At 42.3% G+C, this 22909-nt stretch overlaps 1 protein-coding gene across 5 annotated transcripts in view; it reads right to left on the reverse strand.

Moving 5' to 3' along the window:
* Nucleotides 1-22909, reverse strand: part of BLNK (B cell linker) — a 62158-nt gene that overhangs the window by 39011 nt on the left and 238 nt on the right. For all 5 annotated transcript variants that reach the window (XM_063102770.1, XM_063102769.1, XM_063102767.1 and 2 more), the window contains exons 2-3: nucleotides 14307-14381; nucleotides 10775-10824 (exon numbers count right to left, since the gene is read on the reverse strand). In XM_063102770.1, the coding sequence (XP_062958840.1) occupies nucleotides 10775-10824; nucleotides 14307-14381 (125 nt within the window). The remainder of the gene's footprint in view (nucleotides 1-10774; nucleotides 10825-14306; nucleotides 14382-22909) is intronic.

Here is a 22909-nt window from a genome sequence, read left to right on the forward strand (position 1 = left end):
TCTGATCCATGTTTTTCTTTGTCAAGGAACATTTCTGAGACCTTATGGTAACCCAATAGGGGACCTGCAATTCATACCATGTGGCTTCTAAGGATTTCTTTGAACCAATATATAGATGGTGTAGTAGCACTGGACAGGGAGTCAGATAGACCTAAAGTCTCACCTAGCCTCTGTTCCTAATTAGTTGGAGAGCACGGGCAGGACACCTAACATCTCTGTTCCTCAGTTTCCAGATATATAACTTCTGTGATTCTCTTTGGCTCTACCTTTGACTTTTTTTTTTTTTTTCTTTTTTACTGAAATCAAACAAACAAACAAAAAACCATTTTATCCGGTGCTTTACTACATGCCTGGCAATATTATTAGAGCTTTGCACTCATTTAGCCATCTCAAAAGGCTTGTGAGGACACTGAGGCCTAGGGCAGGTGAGTCATGTGCCCAAGGGCAGATAGTAAATGGCAGAGCTGGGTGTTGAAGCCTGCAGGTTGGCTTCAAAGCTTATGCTCTGAATTCCAACTCCAAGCTGCCTCATTGTCTTTGAGCTCCAGGGGGCAGGCACTGTCCTAGGCTCTGCAGGGAATATAAAAATGGAAATGACAGGCCATGGTCCTTAAGTAGCTTACGAACTTAAAGAATAAAATAGGTCTGAATTATGATAGCCCAAGAGAATACTGACCTTTTCTCTTTCACAACACATTTAGAATATGAGAAGCTTGGCATCTATCCCATCATATAAACTGACCTTAGATGTTAAATGGGATTCACTCTGCTGTGTAGGAAATCAACCAGACACAGGCTACATGGCAGAGTGGCTCCTCCGACTCACCATAGAGGTTCCCAGCTCACCTGCCAGCCCACTAAGCAGCCCAGTGGATGGTCCCCCAATTCCCCAATTCCTCAGAACCTCAACAGAACTTTTTTTTTTTTTTTTACCATTTCTACCCCTGACCACTGACTCCAGCTCCAGGTAGGTTCCACAGAGACACCAGCAAAGGAATCATGGAGGTGGAATGGGGTTGGGAAGGAGGTCTTTGGATCACAGTGGCCACATTTTAGGCACTAACAGTGGTAGCGCCCTCTTGGGAAAAACATGATAGGTGCTAAGAAGGAGTCTTACTCTACAAGCCAAATACTGGTCAAACTTTGACACCAACAGACAGTAATTCTTAATGAATTATTCTTTGGGTTGATTTGTACTGAATTATAATGTGTTGGGGTTTGCCAAGAAACTAGAAGAGTGGGTAGATAAATCCTCTTCCCACTATGATTATCTGGCACAATGGGGAAGTGTTTCTAATACCTTAAGTTTGGTGATAATTGAAAGTCAACACTTAAGGTGGCAAGATGTTTTTGTTCCAACCACTGAAATAGAAACCTTTATGTAATGCCTTTATGAAACACACTTCCTGCCTTGGTAAACTGTATTTGCTGAGCCTTTCTCGGGGCTTACTTTATGATCAGTTACTAGTGAAAGTAGTTGCAGCAGTCATCTAACTAGTTTTTCTGTCTCCGTTATCTTCTCCAACTCACCTGACCTACTATGTCTAATTATCTTCTTCAAATAAAGGCTGGACATGCTGCTCCTTTACTGAAGAGTCACCAGTGACTCCATATGGAATAAAGTTGAGGTTCTCTGTCAACATGTTCAGATGTCCACCTTTGTCCGCCATCGACTCCTCCACTGCAGTCTCTCCTGCCCGCTTATAGTAATACTTAACAGGCTCTTTCTCCCTCTGTGCCCTGCTGGTAGTTCTCTGCTCTGCTCATACTGTTGCCCCTGCTCGCCACCCTTTGTCCATGGAAATCCCTGTGTCCCACCTCTGTAAAGTCTTCCCCAGTTCCTCTTGTCTTAATCAATCACCCCTTCCTCTGGGTCCTCTTAGATGCTGCCAGCACCTTGACGCCACATGTATTTCATTCTGTCAACTATGATTAAGTTGCTCGTGTCTGTCTGCACTGAAAAGCGAGGCCTGTATCATTTATATTTGCATCTGGATTGCGTTTTGCATTTGTCATCCATGCATTAGTAAAAGTATGAACTAATAAGTGAGTCGAGCAAATGAAAATCACTTCCTATGTGCTGAGTGCTACGTGTTATAAAAGTATATCCTTACCATAGCACTGTGAGGTAGGTGCTATTATCATGTCTATTGTACAGTCGAGAAAACTGGGCCTAAGAGAGGTTGCAAAACCTGCCTGAGGCCACACGGCTAGTGAGTACAGAGGCTGGACTGGAGGCCAGGCTGTCTGTGTTGGCTCCTGCATCTGAAATCTCAGGTGCCCTGCCTGGCCCTCCACTGAGCAATCAGATAAACCCAGGAGGACCGAGAACCACCCAATCCAGGCATCTTGGCACATGGAGGCAGAAAAGAGAAAAAGCATCATGTGGTAGAGGCTATTTGATGGTGCCTGACTCACCCCCAGCTAAATTCATCTTCTGGTCCCAAGGGCAAGTCACAGTGTCATACTCATAAAGTCACAACCTTGCAGGCAACCACCCAGACTGAGAAGCATGACAGTTCAAAGTACTAGATCCAAAGTAGTGGCTGGTTTTCCTGTATCTCAGGGAGTTTCTTAAAATGTGCAAGTAGAGTTTTCAGAAGTAGGCTCTCTGTGTTCAAACCCCGGCTCTGCTCTTTACTAGCTGCCTGGCTTTGGATCAACAATTTAATATTTAAAGCTTAATTTCCTCACCTATAAAACAAGGATAAGAATAATGCCTGCCTCATGTTTTTGTGAGAATAAAGTGATGTAATACACATGAATTTCTTAGCAAAGCCTGGCACACAGTAAATGCTTTATTAATGTTATTGTTATCTTGGACACAGCGAATGACTCAATAAACCCTCAGAACACCACCAATACTAATTCACTTCAACGGCAATCACACAGTATGGCTGCCACCAAGAAGTGGATCCAAAAAAGTCTCTATTGTGGTTGGTAAAATCCTGGGGAGGGTAAGTTCAAGTTTAATAATGGGCCAGGAGGTTTAGTTTGGTGTGTATGATTGTGAGGCCCCTAACAGGAAGCTGAGATCCAGGTCAGGCTTCCTTGTTAGGCAAAGCCTTTCCTGTGGTGTTGTTTCCCTGGTCTAGGCCTTATGCTCTATTTACCATGTCATAATCCCATGCCACACAGTAGAGGGACTCTCCCCTTGCCTGGCTCTGGCTTCAAGATCCATCCGGCCCTCCCCAACCTGTGGACACAGCACCCAGCACTAGGAGGCACATGAAAATAACCATGATGGCTCCAGCTCAGTGCCTGCTCCAGGCCAGGACTCACAGGGGTTTGAGCTTGGGCTCTGGGGTCAGCCTCCCTAACTCAGAATCCTGATTTGGCCATTTGCAAGCATTATGATCTTAGCCAAATAGCTTAACCTCTGGGCCTCAGTTTCCTCATCACTAAAATGGACATTATTGATAGAGTCTCATAGAGTTTTAAGAGAGTGAAAATGAAATTAGCTATGAAGTGCTTAGGAGAGTATCTGACGTAGCATAGGAGCTCAAAGAATGTTAGCTGTCACAGTTAATTTACATTCTCTGCAATTCTCAGAACAACCTAAGGGATAGGTATGAAGGTATTTCAAAAAGTTCATGGAAAATAGAATTAAAAGATAATACGGATCTTTTCATGAACTTTTAAAAGACCCTTGGTATTCTTATCTCCAGATCAGGAATCAGAGGCTCAGAGAACTGCTTTAAGTGCACACAGTGCTTGGGGGTCAAAGCCAGGATTCCAGCCCAGGCCTAAAGGACCCCAAAGTCCAAGGTCTCTTCACACAGCTATCCTATATAATGGAGATGAAGACCTAGGGACCAGAAGAACTAGATGTAGGACAATTCAGGGCAGTATAACATTTCTTGATAAATGTCCCTGCACCTGGGATTGTTGTCAGGTGCTGGGAAAGTTCAGAGAAGGGGGTTGCTCACAGAGAGCTGGAAGGTCGCATGATGCTGTGTGCTAGAGGTGGGACAGATGGGGCCTGCAGGAGGAGCAGGATTCTGGCAAGAGAATGAAGAAAGACAGCGTCCTCCATCAGCTGAGAGAGGGGCTTGTGTGTTGGCCCCAGAAGCAGGGCTTAGCCGAGGGACTGGAGGGTGGCCACAAGGAGGCAGATGTGCACAGAATGAACAAGCTGTGCTGGAGAGGGACAGGAGGCACCACTGATGGTCAAGCAAAGCTAGATGCACTGCGAGCCCGGGGGCTCCCCCCACAGTGGACACTGCAGGCTCCAGTGACAAGTAGAGAGAGGGGAGCTGATGAGGATGGTGTTTGAGGGACTTGGGCATGCAGAGATGTGGGCTGAACCAAACGGGGAGGGGTTTGAAAAGGGGAAGGGGTGGCTGGAAGAACAGCAATGGGCTCTGTGGTGACGGCTCGGGCAAAGGGGTGAAGGTGCAGGTGTAAATCCATCCCCTTGGGTCTGGGTCACCTGCAGTGCCAGAGGCCCTGGGGCAGATGTGGGTGGCGTCTCAGCGTGTGTGACACACAGCCTCAGTTGTGGCCCTGATTCTGCTGTGGGTCACCAGGCCCTGCCCATCTCTCCCATCACAGAGCTGGTAGTGGCACGCAGGGAGCCAGTGGGATGACCACAGGGGGACAAGGAAAGAGGAAAGGGGACAAGGAAAGAGGGAAGGTGGGCTGCTGCAGTGGTGGGAACAGATACAGGGAGGAGAGAAAGCAGAAATACAGAGGCTGCGGGGAGGGAGTGGGAGGCCAGTCCCACCAGGTACAGAGCAGGGAAGAGACAAGGACGTGATCTAGTGTGGGGAGCTGAGGACAAGGCCCAGATCCAAGCTCGCTGTAAGAGGTGTTTTGAGTCTAAATACTGAACACCTTAGAACCCTCTGTATGTTTATGTATCCCTTCAGAGGGTTATTAACAGACAGTAATATGGGACATAGTCCTGGCTCGGCCATCACTTCACTGTGTAACCTTGGGCAGTCACTTTGCCTTTCTGGTCTCTAGTTATCCCTTAAATGAGAAGCTTGGATTGGGCAAGTCTTTCCAAGCTTTAGAATACCTTCAAGTCCAAGTGTCATTTCCCTCTCCTTAGTTCCATGTGGCAGGACTGATGTTGAGCACAGCTTTCCCCATGTCAGCTTTGCCAGCACCATCAGGGTAGAGTGTAATCAGGAGCTAGGAAATCAGGTGCATGCTGGCTCCACCGAGGACACCAGGGCAAGGGCAAAAGCAATGTTGTATCTCACTTCTCTAGTGGACAAAGGATTGTTACGCACACCCTGTGCCTTTGTGGTAGGCATTTACTGAAGAATCCCTGTCCAAGTAACTTCCCCTGCCCTGGGGTCTTTTTTGTGTGAGTGAGTTGTCCCCACCCCTATAATTGCTCTGTTCTCCCTGCATGACAACAGTGACCAGAGGATAAGAGTGGAAGGTGGACCTCTGCGGGATATCACAACTGCCCCTGGATATCAGAACCCAAAGGTACAAAAAGAAAAGACTTGTTCAATTCCAACCCCTCAGGGGTTTATGGAGTGACCAGTGGGGCTTCTGCAATGACCTCAGCAGATCCTGGGGCGCCACGAGTGGTCTCCCTGTCTCCTCCATCTGGAGCCAGATCTTAAACTACAAAGATGCAGGAGGCTGTTCAACTGTGAAAGGTCAGGAACTGGGAAACAGATTCTGGTGTTAATTTTAGGGGTTCTGGTACCTTCAGAATGATAAGAAAAGGTCTCAGAAGTGTGTAAACATCTCGGCTTGGAGAAGTGTGTAAACATCTCAGCTCAGAAGTGTGTAAACATCTCAGCTTGGGTCCAGAGGAGGACCAGTGGAATGGGAGCCTGGGGTGGGTTTTCCTCTTAGTGGGCAGGTTGCTTAATGTCCTTGAGATGCATTTTCCTCATCTACACAGCAAGACAGTAATTTCTATATAATGGTGCTAATGGGAAGGTTAAATGAGATATATGTGTAAGGAGTTTAGCATAATGTCCAGCACAGAGTGAATACTCAAAAGGTTTTGGATAGCTTCCCTTCCTTCAGCAGTGCCAGCTGCTGGGGGTAATACACTCTGCTCAGTGGACCATGAGGTCCTTGTGGGCAATGTTGCCTCTTCAGAGATGAAGACAGAGTCGCTGGGCATGAACTGAAAGCACCAGGCTCCACCCTGGCCCCATCTGCATCCCTGGGGAGGTCCAGGCTTCCGTTCTTTGTGCAATGACAACCTCTGGGGTGTTGGCCCTTTTCATCCTCTGCTCTCTGAAGATCAACATCACCCAGGTCAACACACTCCTGGCTTAGAGGGTTTGGAGGAGCCATTTGCTTCCAGGACTGGAAAGAGGACATAATTCCAGCATCTGGGGGAAATGGGTCAGGCTTTTTCAGGAGCCTCGGGTGGCCCAAGTCCCCACAGGCCTCCAGAGAGCACTTGACTGGCCTCCCAGGCTCAGGAGGTCTGGTGGGCTCAGGTCTCCACACACTGGGATCTCTGTCCTTGAAGAATCAATGGTTTGGGGGGGGGAGGGGTGTGGGGGCTGACTTCTGAGGCCCTGGGCTTGCACAGGGACCTCAAGGCTCAGGGGAAGCATCTGGAAATGCTCCTGGGACACGAGTTGTTGGGGAGGGGGAGAAGAGCAGGGAGGATACTGACTGCAGGTAGTGATGGTGGTTTTGCCAAAAGGACCATTTCTGGGGATTGAGTATAAGAGCAGGGGAGACTGTGCCAGGTCCTATTGGTCTGGTGAAGCAATAGGGTGAGTTTCTGAGATACTGGAACTTCGGTGGATTTGGAGATCTACTTCTCTTTCAGTTCAGGAGAAGCAATGAGGACAGAGATGGTGGTTTATAGCAGGGTTTCTCAAACTTAATATACATGCAAATGCCCTGGAGCTCTTGTTGAATACAATTCTGATCCATTAGTCCTACAGTGGGGCCAAGATTCTGCATTGCTAACAGGCTCCCAGGTGATGCTGATGTTGCCAGGCTGGGGACCCCACTTTGAGCATCAAAGGCTTAGAAGACTCAGCTGGGCCATGTTTCTGTGTTCCAAGAGAGATTAAGTACAAGTGTATTGATGTCAAGACTATTTGAGGGCTTTCAGGGAAGAGAGCAGGTACCTGAGGTCAAGAAAGAAAACGCTTCTGAGCACTAGAGAGATTGGAAGATGCAAATTCCTAAAGCCAAGGAATGTTAGGAGAGGCTTGCTTCATCACTGAGCCCAGGCCTCCAAGGAGTGGAGAGTATTAGCATTGGAGGGGACCTAACCTATCCTGCAGTTCAGTTCGCATGACATAGACAGAGAGCAGAATGAGCTGTCCACAGTTACACAGCTAGTCAGTGGTTAGACATTAAAGGACCTTGTATGTGGGCTCAGTGGTTTGCAATTCCTCTAGTTGGCGATGTAGAGCCATGAAAACATTTAAACAAAGGAGTGGCACAAATAGGACTATATTTCAGAACAGTTCTCTGGTGGAGGTTGAGAGGACCGCATGTGATTAAGAATTAAGAAGACTAGTTAGAGGCTTCTGTGCTAGCACAAGCAAGAGATGATGAGGGCTTGAGCAAGTGGACAGTTGAGCATGAGGGGATGGTCCACAGAGGTGTCCATCCTAAAATCAGATTTGTCAGTGCACTTATGTTTCCAAAAATTGACTCTGAGCTCCTAGCATTTGTGTGCAGTGTCTCTAATGCTGTTGGCTCATCTACAAAGTGACAAATATTCCTGCACATTTGTCCCTGAGGACTTGAATTAAATGTCACCACCTCAGAGCCACTTTCTCTGACCACCTGTGTTGTCCCCACCTGTAGAGGGTTAGAAATCTTGGTTCTCATTTGCTTTTAGAATAGGGTTTTTAGGTAAATGCATACATAGGACAAAAGCCCTTGGGTAGGAGGCCACAGCCTACAGCCAGAGGGCAACAGCCCATCTAATCAACTGATCACTGCATAGGTATGGGATTGTATACTTTAATGATTTTAGAGCTAACAGGTGGATGTCATACCGATCCTGTTAAGAGATTTTAAGAATTGCTGAAGGGAAAGATGTGAAAAAAATGTTTTCTAGGGGCAAGCTGTCTGTTGGTGGAAACTTTAGAGATAATTAAACTTAGATTTTATCATAAGAATGCAACTTTTGCTTATATCATTTAAGGAGAGGTTATACTTTAGATAAAGAGGGCAGTTTGACCAACTTAGCTTTTCACTAATTGTACTTTGGAATGTCACATTGTTAATTTTACTGATGTTACTAGTTTCCATTGTTTAAGCTGTACTTAGCCATAGATAACTTTTGTAACACTGCCCATGTCTTTGTGTCCTTTGTAATAATTGAATCAACTGATTTTTCTGTGAAAATTCCTTAACAATAAAAAACAGAAGCTAACTTTGAATCAGGGCTGTACTCAGTTTCTCCTTCTAACAGAGGAGCTGCTGAGGTGCAGTCCCTTCGGGCTTCTCATCGCATTCATGGCGCTTTGAGTAATCCTTTTTTCGTCTCCGTTACACGGTGAGAAGTGTAACACCCACCCCACAGTGATTCTCTATCACTGCACATGGCCATTTTCCTTCATAGCAACTGCCATGCTTGGTAAGTTTACCTGTCTGCAATAACTCCTCACTAGTCATTAAGCACTTTAAGGCCAGGGACTATATTTTGTTCCCGCTCCATATCAAGCACAGTTAGAGTCACACAGGACACACCAGTGAAATAGTCATTCTTCAGTATCTGAGGAGGCCTGGTTCCAGGACCCCCCATGGATAGCAAAATCCACAGATGCTGAAGTCCCTGATATAAAATGATGTAGTATTTGCATATAACTTATGCACATCCTCCCTTATACTTTAAATCATCTCTAGATTACTTATAATACCTAATGCAATGTAAATGCTACATAAGTGGTTGTTATACTGTATTGTTTAGGGGGTGATGACAAGGAAAAAAGTCTGTCAATGTTCAGTGCAGCTGCAACCGTCCATTTTTTTCCCAGAATATTTTCTATCCACAGTTGGTTGAGTCCACAGAGATGGAACCTGCTGGTATAGAGAGCCAGTTGTAGTTGTTGAATGAATCAAAGAATGTGTGGAAAAAAGCACTTGGAAATTTTTTTTTTTTTTTTGGTGGCTGGCTGGTGCTGGAATCCATACCCACGACCTTGGTGTTAAACATTGCGCTCTAACCAACTGAACTAGCCAGCCAGCCCCACCTGGATATGTTTATCCTAGAGAAGAAACCACTCAAATGACCTAGTTTCTTAATTCTATCCTTTGGCATTGCACAGAACAACTCTATGTCTACTTTCTTTAATACTTAAAGACTTGTACTATGTGGCCAACAGGATAGATGTAGAAACCACAAGGAAATGGATTGTATCTATATCCAGTCAGTGCTGTCACTTGACCAGGCAGGCTTGGGAAACCACCACAGGAGGTGTCCAAGCAGAAACTGGGCTTCCTTTGTGCGGGTACATGGTGGTGGGGCAGGGTTTAAGCCCTGGATTGGGATGTTAGACTACAAGACCACTGGGCTTCCCTTTAAACCTGAGACTCCACGAGTCCATAATTTTCCCATCAAACCCATTTAGCTATATAATAGAATTAGTCTTCTTTTTCTTTCTTAGAACCTGGAAGGAAGAATGTTTTTGTTCTCATTTGTTAAATAAGCAGCTTTCCTGACTTATTGACTTATTGATTAGGTAAGTCTTTTTTAGTTCCAAACCAAACAGGAGTCCCCTGATCAACTATCTAAACTCGCTGACTGATTCACAGACTGAGGTCAATAAATACTCTGTAACTTAATGAGTTATAGAAAGTGGTCCAGTGGGTCTGGGAGCAGACTTGGGTATGTTGATTAACATTTCTTAGTGTGATAAGATTCTATTGGTGCCCAAGAGGGACTCAATTATCTGATTTATGACTATCTTTATCAGTGGCAGAAAAAGGAAAATAAAATAGTAATCATCATTTAAGATTATGATTTGGTTTTAGCTGTCGCCCTATAGAGGAAGAAACATCAACAATGTCTGTGGCCCTGTGGTTTTCATTGAGGGCTGTATAGATCAGCCCATGTTTGGGAAATCTTTATATACTTAATGCAATAGAGAGAGATTTTTGACTTATCCTCGCACAGTAGCTGCTCCAGAAAAAGCAAGTGTGCTGGATATTTTACTTTGTTGACCACTGCCATAAACACCACCAATCTCCCTCTCCCTGCCAAAGTTGGTTCTAGTTGGAGTGAAGTTGCAGGCTAAACTCAGAGAGGATTGAGTAACCATGTGCCATCAGTAATTTATTGCCCCCACCCCTTCAACAACCCTCAACTATCGATTTAAACAACTTTTTTTTTTATTGAGGAAGGCTTCCCTTTTCCACTTCCTCCACATCCTCCCACCTTGTATTAAATTAGGAAATGCTGCTGTGCATGTCTGTAAAACCCTGTGCTTCCCTTGCTGTACTGACTTGTAATTACTTTTTACATCATAAGTCTTCCCTTCTAGCCTATACATTCTGTGAGTGTGGAGACTATATCTAACTTGTTTAGCACTGTATTTCTACCTAAGACCTTGTATGTGCCCGCCTCACGAAGCTGTTTAATAAATGTTGGATAAGTAGATGGATAGACAGATGGATAGATAGATGGGTGACTCCTACACCCCCACTATAGTCATAAGCCTAATAGATTTGGTCATTCTTGAAATTAGGGTAGGCACCTTTCATTTTCAAATGAATAGAACATATATCTCTTTCCATGAACATGAACATGAATGAAAATATGAACATTAAATTAGTTGAGTCAGTTAAAGTATCTGAGAAATACTCTTACCTAAAGCATAGTCCCTTCGAGGAACGCTTGGAGGTGCTCTGACTTTTAGCCTATAAATAATAACCATTAGACATATGGTCAGTGGGTAGAACAACTCTTGTAAAGGCCAGTAATAAAAGCTGATATAGAGATAACAGACAGACAACTAATAGAATAATGGCTCCTTTTGGACCCGTCACATGGCGAGATTTAATGTGTTATAAATGTAGTGAAGACATCAGTCAGAGGTTCCCAACCTCTCCCCATCTCCCCAGTGCATGATGCAGCTATGACTTGGCAAAGACAAGTCAGGTGTTGAAGGGCTCCAAGAGGTCAGCATACTGGTGAGCACAGCATTCAAGGAAGATAAAGTGCTGATTGACTGATAGGAAGGTGAGAGAAGATGAACTACACTTTAATGATTTACAAGTGCTTTAAGTAACAGGAAAAAGATCAGCACTTTGGTCACAGGTTGGGCAGAAATTACTTTTGTACCATTTTACAAAATGTCAAATAACTGAGCAGTGAGTGTCTCAAGACTGAGGATTGTGATATTGAGTTTATTTAGAAGTCAAATTGTTTCAGGTGCTCTCAAAAAGACTTTAATATCTTTATGCACATATAAAATGTGCTGAATATTTACAGTCATTCTCCACTCATTAAAATAGTAAAATCAAAATTACATTTTAAAAAAGTATCCCAAATTTTATGCTTTTTCTGACAACACCTCCCCTTCCATTATTTGAAATGTGTAAGATTTACAGTAAATTATTATTTTAATAATAATGATCCATTTTATTTCAGAATGATTTACATAATGAAATTTAAAATATGTGTTAAACAAAACATATCCAATAGCCTTTATTTACTAAGATATCATTGTAAAGATTTATTTATTAAAATTTATTTATTAAGATTTATTTATTTATTTAGTAAGATATCATAGAAGCCATGTGTGGGGTAACCATTATAACCATTATACTTATTTCATTTCTTTAAAAAATTTGTCTGATTAAAACACTCATGCAAGAACCTTACAACCATAATCGTAATTCTGTAAAAAAAATAATACTTATACTTGTATAGAAATTCTGTGGTTTTTTTCCTATAAGCTGTTCTATCTATTGTTTCATTCAGATTTCATCACAAGCCAGCAGGGTGTTCTGGGAAGATATTACCATTAGATCTATGCCAAGGTCCAGAGAGAGAGATTGTCCAAGGTGTTGCAGGGAAGAAAAACCAAAACAAAACTGGATCTGGTGCCCAGGTCAGTTCATGGAACAGTAAAGTTTCAAAAAACACAAACCAGCTATTATCTACCATTACCATGATTTCATAAAAGAAAAGAAAGACTATTTTAACATCCTAAAATGTAAGAACATTATCTCAGAATAAAGGACAGATTCAGTAAAGGACTTTATTCCTGGTGAGTGTTCAGTGTTGGCCAGGAATAAAGGGTGTGGTTTGAGCTTTACTTAGTGCCCACCAATCCCCAGCACTTCAAGGTCCTCATTTTCTCATGCGGCCATGGACAGTGAAAGCTTAGTCATGGTCTTGTGTTAGGGAACCAGTGTGTTCTACTGTGTTTCCTCCTTTCAAGGTAGCACCTTTTGCCTGGCTTTGAGTGAGAGCTGAACTACAGGTTACTTTCAATGAAAAGGCCCTTGATGTCACCCAGGTTAATAACTATGGTGGTCATATTTTCCAGGCTGGGAAGAAACATGGTTTGTCAAGTAAAAGTGCTTTGGGGGACAAGGGAAGAATTTTTGAAAGAGAAATTGTCAGAAAAACTTTGAGCTCCATGGCAGCTGTAAATATGACTACCTGTAGAGTAGAGAGACATTTTATGCAGAGGCTGCATATCATTGAGAACCGGTGTATTATAAACTATAGAAATGATCCCTGAAAGTATAGTCTTAAGAACCGGTGTATTATAAAACTGGCAACTGTGGGATAATTAATCTAGAATTGCTAGTAATTGTAACAACGAGTTGCAGGGTTCCTTCATAGAGAATGATATTCTATATGTATCAGAAATAATAAATGACAATAATCACACACCTCTCCCAGTCATAGGATGGAACAAGCAGACAAATTCCCCTCTTTCTTAAGATGACTACTGCCCCACAAGCAGAAGACTATTTTAACTGTTTTATGATGATCTCTAATACAGAGACTCAATTACATTTTATAGTCTAAAAATACTACCCAAATTCATACTTGATTTCTCACTTTTAAGTTTAGCAAAGATCAAAAAGAATGAAGATACTGTTGTAAAGGCGTAGAGAAATACACTTTTATTCACTATTGTTAGTTCAAAATTTGGGGAGGGAAATTTGGTAGCAGCAATCAAAATTTCAAGGACATAACTCCTTTCTATTCAGAAATTTCATTTCAGGAATTTACTGGTTTACTCAGAGTCTACAAAAGATATTTATGGAGGTATTATTTGTGACATTTAAACTGAAAGAAATGGCCAGAGAATTTTGATAGATGTTACTGAATTTCCCTCCAAACATGTTGAACCAGTTTACACTCACACCACCTCCCCCCTTAAAAAATGTCCATCAATATATAGCTGGTTAATTGAATTATAAGACTTATAATATACTATTAATCAGCTGTTCAAAGAAGAATATAGTTTATTTTTACATACTAACAAAGAAAGATGTCCATAAAATAGCATTAAGTAAAACCCACAAAGCAAGTTGGTAGAATGGCATATGTAGCCAAATGAAAATGTATGTGTGCATATATGTGTGTATAGGTATGTACTATGTCAGTGTATGTATGTGTGTGTATAAACATATATGTGTACTCATAGATATACAGTATATACTGAACTCACTCATGACAGTGTCTGTTTCTGGGGAATATGTTAAGGTTGGTACATAAAGAAGTGGGAGATTCTGACTTCATACAATTCTGAACTCTTTGATCTTGCCTTTCCTGGTGAATCTGTATTACTTTCAAATGAAATTGTAACAGAATACTATTTCCCCTTTCCTCTTAGATTTTGAGTGGCAAATGCAGGTATGTACAATTTCTATTCTCTTTTTAAAAAAATAGTTTGAAAATTTTTGTTGTACAAGAAGTTTAGGATTCTAGCTTTTTCTTTCCAAGTGCCAATTGAAAACATCATTTTAAAGCAATAATTGGAAAAGTAGAAATCAAAATATGGAGAACAGATATGGCATCCTAAAGAACTAGGGCTGTGTTTTGTAGTTTCTCATTTGGATTTCTCTGAGCATATCCTGGTGCTTCTTAGCTAAATGGTTATAGAGCTGATTTTCCTGCTTTGGAGTTTGTTAGGCACCTTGAATGAGCATATCTCACCTTTCCTGCAGCGAGAAGGAAAATCAAAGTTCCCTGAGTACTGCACCATGTTCCCAGAATGTGGACCTAACCACCATGGATTCTGGTCATTAGTGAGAAAGGGCTGCATGCTAAAGAGGTTGCGACTTGCTGGGTAACAGAGCGCTTTACTGTTCTTTCACTTAGCACAGGCTGACTTATTTTATATAATTAAGTATCTAAACAGAGTCTAACTTACTTTTTGATTTTATTCATTATTCCACCTTCATTGTTCTTAATATCATGGACCATCTTTTGAAGCTGCCTATAAGAAAAAAAATTACACGCAAAATATTAATAACCAGGCTGATTTTTAAAAAAGTCTTCTACCCTTTTTGAATACAAAAAAGAAAGAAAAAACCCTACAACAAAACCTCCAAATAGCATGAGTTGTATTGTACTTAATTAAGTTGACCATCTGCTCCTTGAATAAAGGGAAAGCATGACTATTTCTATGAGGAATGTGGTCACTGGGCCATGTCCCCATCTGCTGGGGTGCCTGGGCCAGTCTTAGTCTGTGAAGAAAGGAATTTTGATTCCCGGATCTGTCTCTGAGGAGACATGAGAAGCAAAAGTCCTCTGATCCTATCATAAGCCTCACTGTTTGTCCTTTACTGTCCTTACAACATCCGTATTGCAAGGGTGGGTCTACTCTGAGGACACAGCATAGGCTGGTATCAGTCCCAAGATTTCTTTTACTTTACTAGAGAAAATCTAGAAAAATCATCATTTAAAAGTGATACATGCACAGAAGCCATAAAGAAAATGATTAATGAATCTGATTGCATAGATATTTGACATTTCTGTAGAATAAAAAGTAATATGTACAAAATCAAACGATAAATGACATGCTAGAGGGAATATTTGTAACACATAATAATAATAAAAAGGAATACATGTCTCGATTTATAAAATAATCTTATACTCCATAAGAAAAAGATGAACAATTCAATAGAAAAATGAGCAAAAGATATGAACACATAACTAACAGAAATAAATACAAGTGGAATAAATACCAATGGAAAGATATTTAATATCACTTATATTTAAACAAATCTAAATTAAAACAACATTGAGAGATCATTGTTTTGCCTATCAGACAGGTAAAATTTAACACATGTGATAATACCTAGTATTGGTAAGGGTTCAAGAAATACAGATATTGCTGGGATGGTAAATTGTTACAATCAATGTCTGTCAAAATTTAAAATGCCCATGCCTTTTGACCCAGCAATTCCACTGCTTTTTGTATTTGCCTTATGAACATGGTCACAAAACTATGCTATTATATACGTATAAGCAAGTCTGTTGTAGCATTATGTGTAAGAACTCTAATCCTCCCTGATTGCACCCCCCCAAAAACCCTGAAATCCTTTTTTAAAAAAAGAAATATACATCTGTATTGCTGATTAAAAAATACCCTGAGAGATATTGTTAAGTATTAAAAAATGAGGGAGGAGGAGAAAGAAAAGAAGGAGGAAGGAAAGTTCAAAATAGCGTGTATCACATGCTGTCTTTGTGGGGAAAGAAAGGATATATACATACATACACACATGTGCTGGTTATGTGCATAACTTTTTAGAAGGATATGCAAGAAAGTTTTTTTTTTTTTAAGATCTCATTTGGCTTTATTGAGATTCTAGAACTGGGCAACACTTTATTCCATAAAATAGAGTAAGTGTTCCTGCGAGAAGCTGTTAAAAGGCAGTTTTCAGAGCCAATAGAGTGTCTTTGGGCAAATTAGAAAAAGATGTCCCTGATTTTTGGGTGGATGCCGCCCAGTGCGAGGGAGCACCCTTGGTGAACAGAACAAGGATCAGTTTTAGCCCCCGCTTGTCCTCAGGGCTGGGCACCTTTGTGCAGGACACAGCCCAGTCAACTTCAGAGTGAGCATCTGGGGGCTGGGGGTGGGGGTGGGGCTTCTACTTTATAAAAAGGAGACTTTAACTTTTTAATTCTGATGAAGATTTTTTGATATTATTTAAATATTCAGAGCATGTGCATAATCACTTTTATTATCTGTATTATATACATACATTAAAAAAAACATTAACAGGGTGGGAATATAGGGCCATGTTTTATTTCTGACTTAAAAAACATATATAATAAAATTTCACATGGTTCTTCCTAAAAGAGTAGGATATTTGTATTCACCTTTCAGGCAAGCCTTTTCTTTGTTCTTAGAAAACTATTTGATTGGACCTGTTAGTAATGAAATGTGAAGCTTGTATATGGCCATTGTTCTTAGAGGAAAATAGTGATTTCCCCATAAACCTGAGAGCAGATTCTCTGACTCTGGGAGAGAGGCCTTCTGTTAGGTAATATGATTCATGGTGCATAGGTCTATGAAATTCTGTTGGTTGGGGGGATCTGGGAGAAATATTCCCTTGGCTCTGTATGGATTTAGAATGTATGCTGCAACGTATTGCTTTATGGTGTGGCTATGGAGAGGTTTAGCAGATGAGAGGACACTGATAGACGAACTCCACCTGCACTGGCCTGTCGGTGTCCTCCACTAAGTGTTAATTTAAGGCTAAATAATGCAACTATGCTGGGTTCTATTGTTATTGTTTTATTGAGGGCAGGCCATTGGGCATGTAGGGGCGGAGAGATATTTATTGGGTAGGGCATAGATGTTCCTACTCTCAGTCATCTTGGGAAATGGGAGATTCTCAAACATGAAATGGGAACTTAGATTGGGGGTTTGGGGGAGCCCCTTCTAGGTCTAGTGGCTGTTAGGAGCTAGAGTGCTGAAGAATGTGGGCAAACCGGAGGGACTTTCAATGGTGGGGGTGGGGAGATGGTGGGGTGGGCTGGTAGCCTCAAACCTGAGGCTGGGTCTCGGCCTCAGCTCTGAGAAGAGTCATACCCGGCACCATCGCTAGCTATTTTCAATGAGATAATTCCTCTCCACTCTCCTTGAATCTTCAGTCCTATTTGTCAGTGGTTGCAGCCCGCCATCGGTTGGGCTTTGGGGAAGGAGTGTTCCATTGGCATACAGGCTGGAGGGCAGAGGGGGGACAAGCTGCAGGGTGGAGTAGTAGGAGAAGAGAAACTTCTTTTAGGACATCCTTAAGGTTGCATTTTGGGGAGTTATCTACATAAGTAAGGGACCCAGTGAGGGGATCAAGTTCAAATGTGTGTGTCTGTGAGGAAGATCTGGTGCCAAGTCATTGTCATTTGGGTAATAAAGGAAATGCACCCACATTTTATATTACCCAGTTAGGGAGCTGGGCATATTGAATACATATGTGTAAGAGCTTGGCAAAGCTCAGAATTATGGGCTCAGTAGCAGAGCAAAAGGGACAGAATGAGAGAGCAGGGGGCCACCTCAGAGACACATGGAGGGTCCCTTGAATTGCCTCAGAACCCTACAATTTTCTGGAGTTTGCTCGTGTATATCTTATGCCAAACCCCTTTCTCCTCTTCCTGAGGAACTAGAGAATCTTTAAGATAGAGGAAAGAAGGGAATGAGAGATAAGGGGTCTGGGAGTGGGGAGAAAGAGATTGAGAGAGGTGAGACGGATTGGTTGGGAGGAAATTCAATAATACCAAAGGGAGAGAAGAGAGCGACCCTGGTTGTAAGCTAACTGCAACCAAACGGAGAGTCTTTAGCCTAAGTTAGTGCTTAACCAGGTTGTAGGGCAAAATGAGCCAGCAGTAAGGATGCGATCAGAAATTTGTCAAGAGGGGGATGGATACAAGCGGAGTAATAGGGAACCATGGGCAATTTATAGAAGTGACTTTGCTGTGGATGTAAACAGACAGATGTAAATTGTTGCAGAAGAGTTGCAATTTTGTCATTTGCTCAACTTGCCATTCGATGCTTCTTGGCATTTCCTAATTACTTTTTATTATAGATTATTATATAATAATTATACCATATAATTATATAATTACAGTAAATTGCTGAAGCATTTCATAAACTGTACTTTTTGTGTTTTCAAGTTTTCTTCTCTCTCAAAGTCTTGTTCACACAAATCCTGATGTCTGCAGACTGCTCCGTTACAGCTGCCAAACTTCTGCGACCTGGGAAAACACAATGACCTCCCCCCACCAAACCAGGAGGATGCTGTGATGCTCTTAGCTCATTTTATCACCTGTCACACACTGTGTGCTGCTGCTCTTTAGGACTGTCCATTTCATGTTGGAGCACTTTTTTTTTTCTCAATTACAACTTACAGTATATGCAATAGTAAAGGCATGTACAACTGTGCTGTTCCAGGAGAGGTTGCTGTTGATTTAAAGAGTAAGTGCTTTACTGAGACGAGCTGTGTGTAGGTAAAAGTAGGTAAGGCATAGAACAGCTTCACTGCGATTACCTCTTTCAGAGATATCCTTCTATGGTGGGGAGAAGGATAACAGGGTCACAATGTCCTAATATTTTAAAGTTGTAAAGAGACAGTCATGATCATGTAACAAAATAAAATGAAGAACAAAGTTTATCTAATACATGTTTTAAAAATCTATTAATACGTAATTTCTAACCAGTATGACATTTTGGCATTTAAAAATGGTAAGCAGGTGTATAAATAATTATAATAATTGTTATTATTTGTATAAACCAAATCAAATTTCATTTTCTCTCTTTTTTTTTAATGTTCAAGCTTTTGAATGAATGCCAATGAACTTAGTTATTTAACAATACTCCTAGTAGCATGACCCTGACTGAGCCTCAAAATCTAAATCTCTTAAGAGATTACATGATGTAGGGAGTGGAAAAATCATCACTTAAAAGTTACCAGCAGTTTTTTGCCTTCAAAGAAGTGGCTTACTTTAGAATCAGACCAGTGGTTCTCACATTTAACAGATCAAGGTCACCTGGAGGGGCCCCACTCCCAGAGTTTCTGATTGGGTAGTTGTGTGGTGGGGTTGGAGAATTTGCATTTCTAACAAGTTCCCAGGTGGTGCTGACACTACAGGTCAGGAGCATACCCTTTGAGCATAAGTGTGGTACATCGAACCTATTCCCACTGTGGGTTTTTTAGCTGTATCCGAGTAAAGCAAATACATATTTGGGAAAACTAACGTCCTTATGAACCCAAGTGCAAAGTTTTAGTCAAATAAGCTGAGTGGTCAGTTGGATAACATAATTTGGCCATGTGCTTTACTAGACTGTCATTCTTTATGGGACTCTTGGCTTTTCTCTGTATGAATTTAGACTACCCTGAGCCAGTATATTTTAATTTACATGCTTTCTTCTTGAGCCATAGTGTGCAAAAGCTGTGAGTGGAGATGAAGGAACTGCAGGCAAAGCATGAACCTCATATTTCGCAACAAGGCAGAATGGGACGGCACCTGCTTGGAGCAGAGGGCCCTGGCTGGGACCATTTTGCCTCTCCTAATAAGGTGCTGTAGCACTGACTAGCACGGGATGTAGGGTGTTGGCAGTAGTAAAAGCCCACATCCCTGCTGGCAGGGGATAGGCTGCCCTTGCTGTCAGTCTTCCTGCAAAGACTCCAACCTAGAAACAGGATGTAAGGAAAATGAGGATGTGATACCCAGGCCTTGGGCTTGGTACTGTGATGTTTCCTGTCTTTCTGGGGCCTCCTGGTTCTTGGTTCCTGGACTACAGGTTGAGTAGGCCTCTAGAAAAATTCCCATAAAGCAGAGGTGAGCTGGCACTTGATATGGTCTATGGTTGGGAGCAAAGCAGAGAGGGCCTGAAGAAGGGCCTAGCACGCTGGGCATAACCTTGTCTAGTAGCAAATATAAATCACTCTCTATGTTGTACTTCCCTTCCCTAAATTTATGTTCCCCAAATTTCAGTAAAGCCTTATTAATACTAAGTCTCCATTAGGACTATGGAGAAATAAGGGAAGGATCTGTGGCCAAAGGTGGAAGGAGCCCAAGAAATCCATATGGAGCCTAGAAGATGCCATCTGCACCACAGTGAGGAAGAAATGGCCCCAGAAAGAGTGGAATGTGGATCCAGAGGTAAGCAAGAGCCGGTGTGGAGCTATGGGATGTAAGCAGCCTCTGGGACTTCCAGAATCCCAGGGGTGGCAAATCTGGTAAGAGTGGGATGGAGTACTGCAATTTGAATGGCAAAAAATAACGTAACCCTTTTTCTTTTCTTTTTTGGAATCACAGATTAATAGTGGCTGCTTGCATACAGCTTTTGACTTTATAACTTTATTTTTGATTAATGTAATGTGAAAGAAGCCAATCTGACAAGGCTACATACTGTATTATCCCAACTCTATGACATTCTGGAAAAAGCAAAACTATGGAGATGGTAAAAAGAGCAGTGTTCGCCACAGGTTTGGGGGGAAGGAGGGATGAATGGGTGGAGGATAGGGGATTTTTAGGGCAACGAAACTATTTTGTATGATACCGTAATGGTGGGTACCTATAATACATGTTCATTGCATCACAATTTGAAAAGAAAAATACTAAAAATGTTACTCTTAATTCCACCCCCCCACTAATAATATTTAATTGAACAGCCTTCCAAATTTTTACTACCCACGTATAATATGTATAGATTTTACACAATTAAGGTGACCCTTGGCGTTTTGTAGTCTTCATTTTCCACTGCATATATCTCAAGCATTTTCATAGGTGAGCACTATCCTTAGGCTTTATGTATATCTTTCTTCCCCTTGCAAGCTGAGGGGCTTGTAAATAGCTGAAACTCTAATCCAGGTGGGTGTGACAGGAAGTGGTGGAACATCAGGACCCCGAAGCTTGAAGGAGGGAAGGGAGAAAGCCAGATCAGACCTGAGGAGACCAGGAGAGGCAAGTGCTGTGTGTGAATCAGTGTTGAATGCCTGGTTTCTGGAGCCTTGGACCAGGAGGCTTGTGCCTGAGGGACAGATGGTTCGAGATATTTCAGGTATTTTAGAGATCTTCAGGGCTTCCTCTTCCATCACAGGCCTAGAGGCCTGTTGAGACAGAATGGTCTCTGGTAACAGGCCTGAGGTGCCCTCCACAGGCTCGCTGCCCAGGGCCACGTCAGGATGCTGGTCCCTGCACCAGCACCCTGGCGGCTTTGGCTGCTCTAGCTGTGGCTAAGTTGGCCCCAGGTGTGACTGGACCTGCAGCTTTGGAAAATACAAGCAAAAAGCCTTGGTGGCATCTGTGTGATGTTAGATCTGCAGACTCACAGAATGCCAGAGCTGTGGAGGCTTGGGAGCCTCCACCCCAATGTCAAAGGATGTATGGAAAAGCCTAGGGACCCAGGAAGAGATCTGTCACACGAGTGGATTCACCACATAGAGTCTTCGCTAGAGCAACACCAAAAGCAAATGCGGGGTTGGAGTTGCAGCAGAGAAACCCCACCAGCATCATGTCTAGTGAAGCCATGAGAGAAGGACCACCATGGAGACCCCAGAATTGTAGAGCTACTGGTATGGAGCACCAGTCTGTGAGAGCTGAAGGATGGCTTCAGACCAGGAAAGCCATAGAAGTGGAGCTGCCCAAGGACTTGGCCACCCAACCCCTGCACCATCATGAAGAGAACATTGAACATGGAGTCAAGGTATGTGATTCTTCAGCTTTAAGATTTGATGCCTGTCCTGCTGGATTTCAGATTTGTTTAAGACCTGTTACCCCTTTCTTTTGGTCTATTTCTCCCTTTTCATATGGGAATATGTACCCTATGTTTGTGCCATTGTATCTTGAAAGTAGTAACTTGTTTTGATTTCACAGATGGGACTTGGGACTTTGGACTTTGGACCTTTGAGTTGAAACAAGTTAAGACCTTAGGGATAGAACGAATGTATTTACCTGTGAGAAGAACATGAATATTGGGGGCCAGGCATGGAGTGATATGGATTGAATTATGTCCCCCAAAGTCACTGAAGCTTAATCCCCACTGTAACTATTGAGGGTGGGAAATCCTATTATGATCATTGAAAGGTGGGGCCTTGAAGAGGTGATTAGATTGTAAGGCTCATGCCCTAGTTCATGGGTATAGTTCTGAGGGCTTTAAAAGGAGAGCGTATGAGAGTCTCTCTCTCTGCTCCACCATTTTCTGCCATGTGAGACCCCTGCATTGCTGTAAAGCCACCACCAAAGAACTCTCTCACTAGATGTGTTCCCTGGACTTTGGACTCCCAGCCTCGAAAACTAAACAATAAATATCATTTTCTTACAAAGTACCTGGTTCTAAGAATTTTGTTATAAGCAACAGAAATGGACTAATACAGGAACACTGGCAGGTGGGAGACCAGTATAGAGGCAACTCTGCCAGGCCCAAGCCCAAGGCTACGACAGTGGGGTACAAAGCAGTGGAATAAACTTAGGAGTGCCCTCAGGGCCTCAGCTGGGCAGAAGGAAAACTTGGTGGCTGCAGTGCCAACAGCTCTCAAAGAGGACATTGCTGAGACAAAGTGCCATGCTGGCCATATTGGAGCCTGAGGCAAAATAAATCAACAGTACTGATTCTGTCTTCATTTAAAATTTCAACATTTTGTTCATTTGGCATTAATTTTGATTTTAAAAATATTATATTAAATATTATTTATCTCGACTAATTTTGGGGAGTTCTTCCTTAAAGCTTAATGTCATGATTTCTTGTTTTATACATTTATTTGCCTTATTTATTCCACAGATATTGAGTGAGTGCACACTGACAAGTTGCATGCAGGATACAGCTCAACTGAATGCAAATCCTGCCTCTGGTAGAGCAGGAAAGAGGCCCCTTCCCCCACCTACCACACAACACATGGCCTGTGAGCAGCTAGAGGACAGATAGAGACAGACTGGAGGATTCTCTGAGTCACACAAAATATTTTCATTTTGGATAATTTCTGTTTTAAAGCTGAAGTCTTTGGCTACCAACCTGTCACTTTGAAA

Source organism: Cynocephalus volans, chromosome 7 (genome assembly GCF_027409185.1).
Source record: "Cynocephalus volans isolate mCynVol1 chromosome 7, mCynVol1.pri, whole genome shotgun sequence".
Classification (NCBI taxonomy): Eukaryota; Metazoa; Chordata; class Mammalia; order Dermoptera; family Cynocephalidae; genus Cynocephalus; species Cynocephalus volans.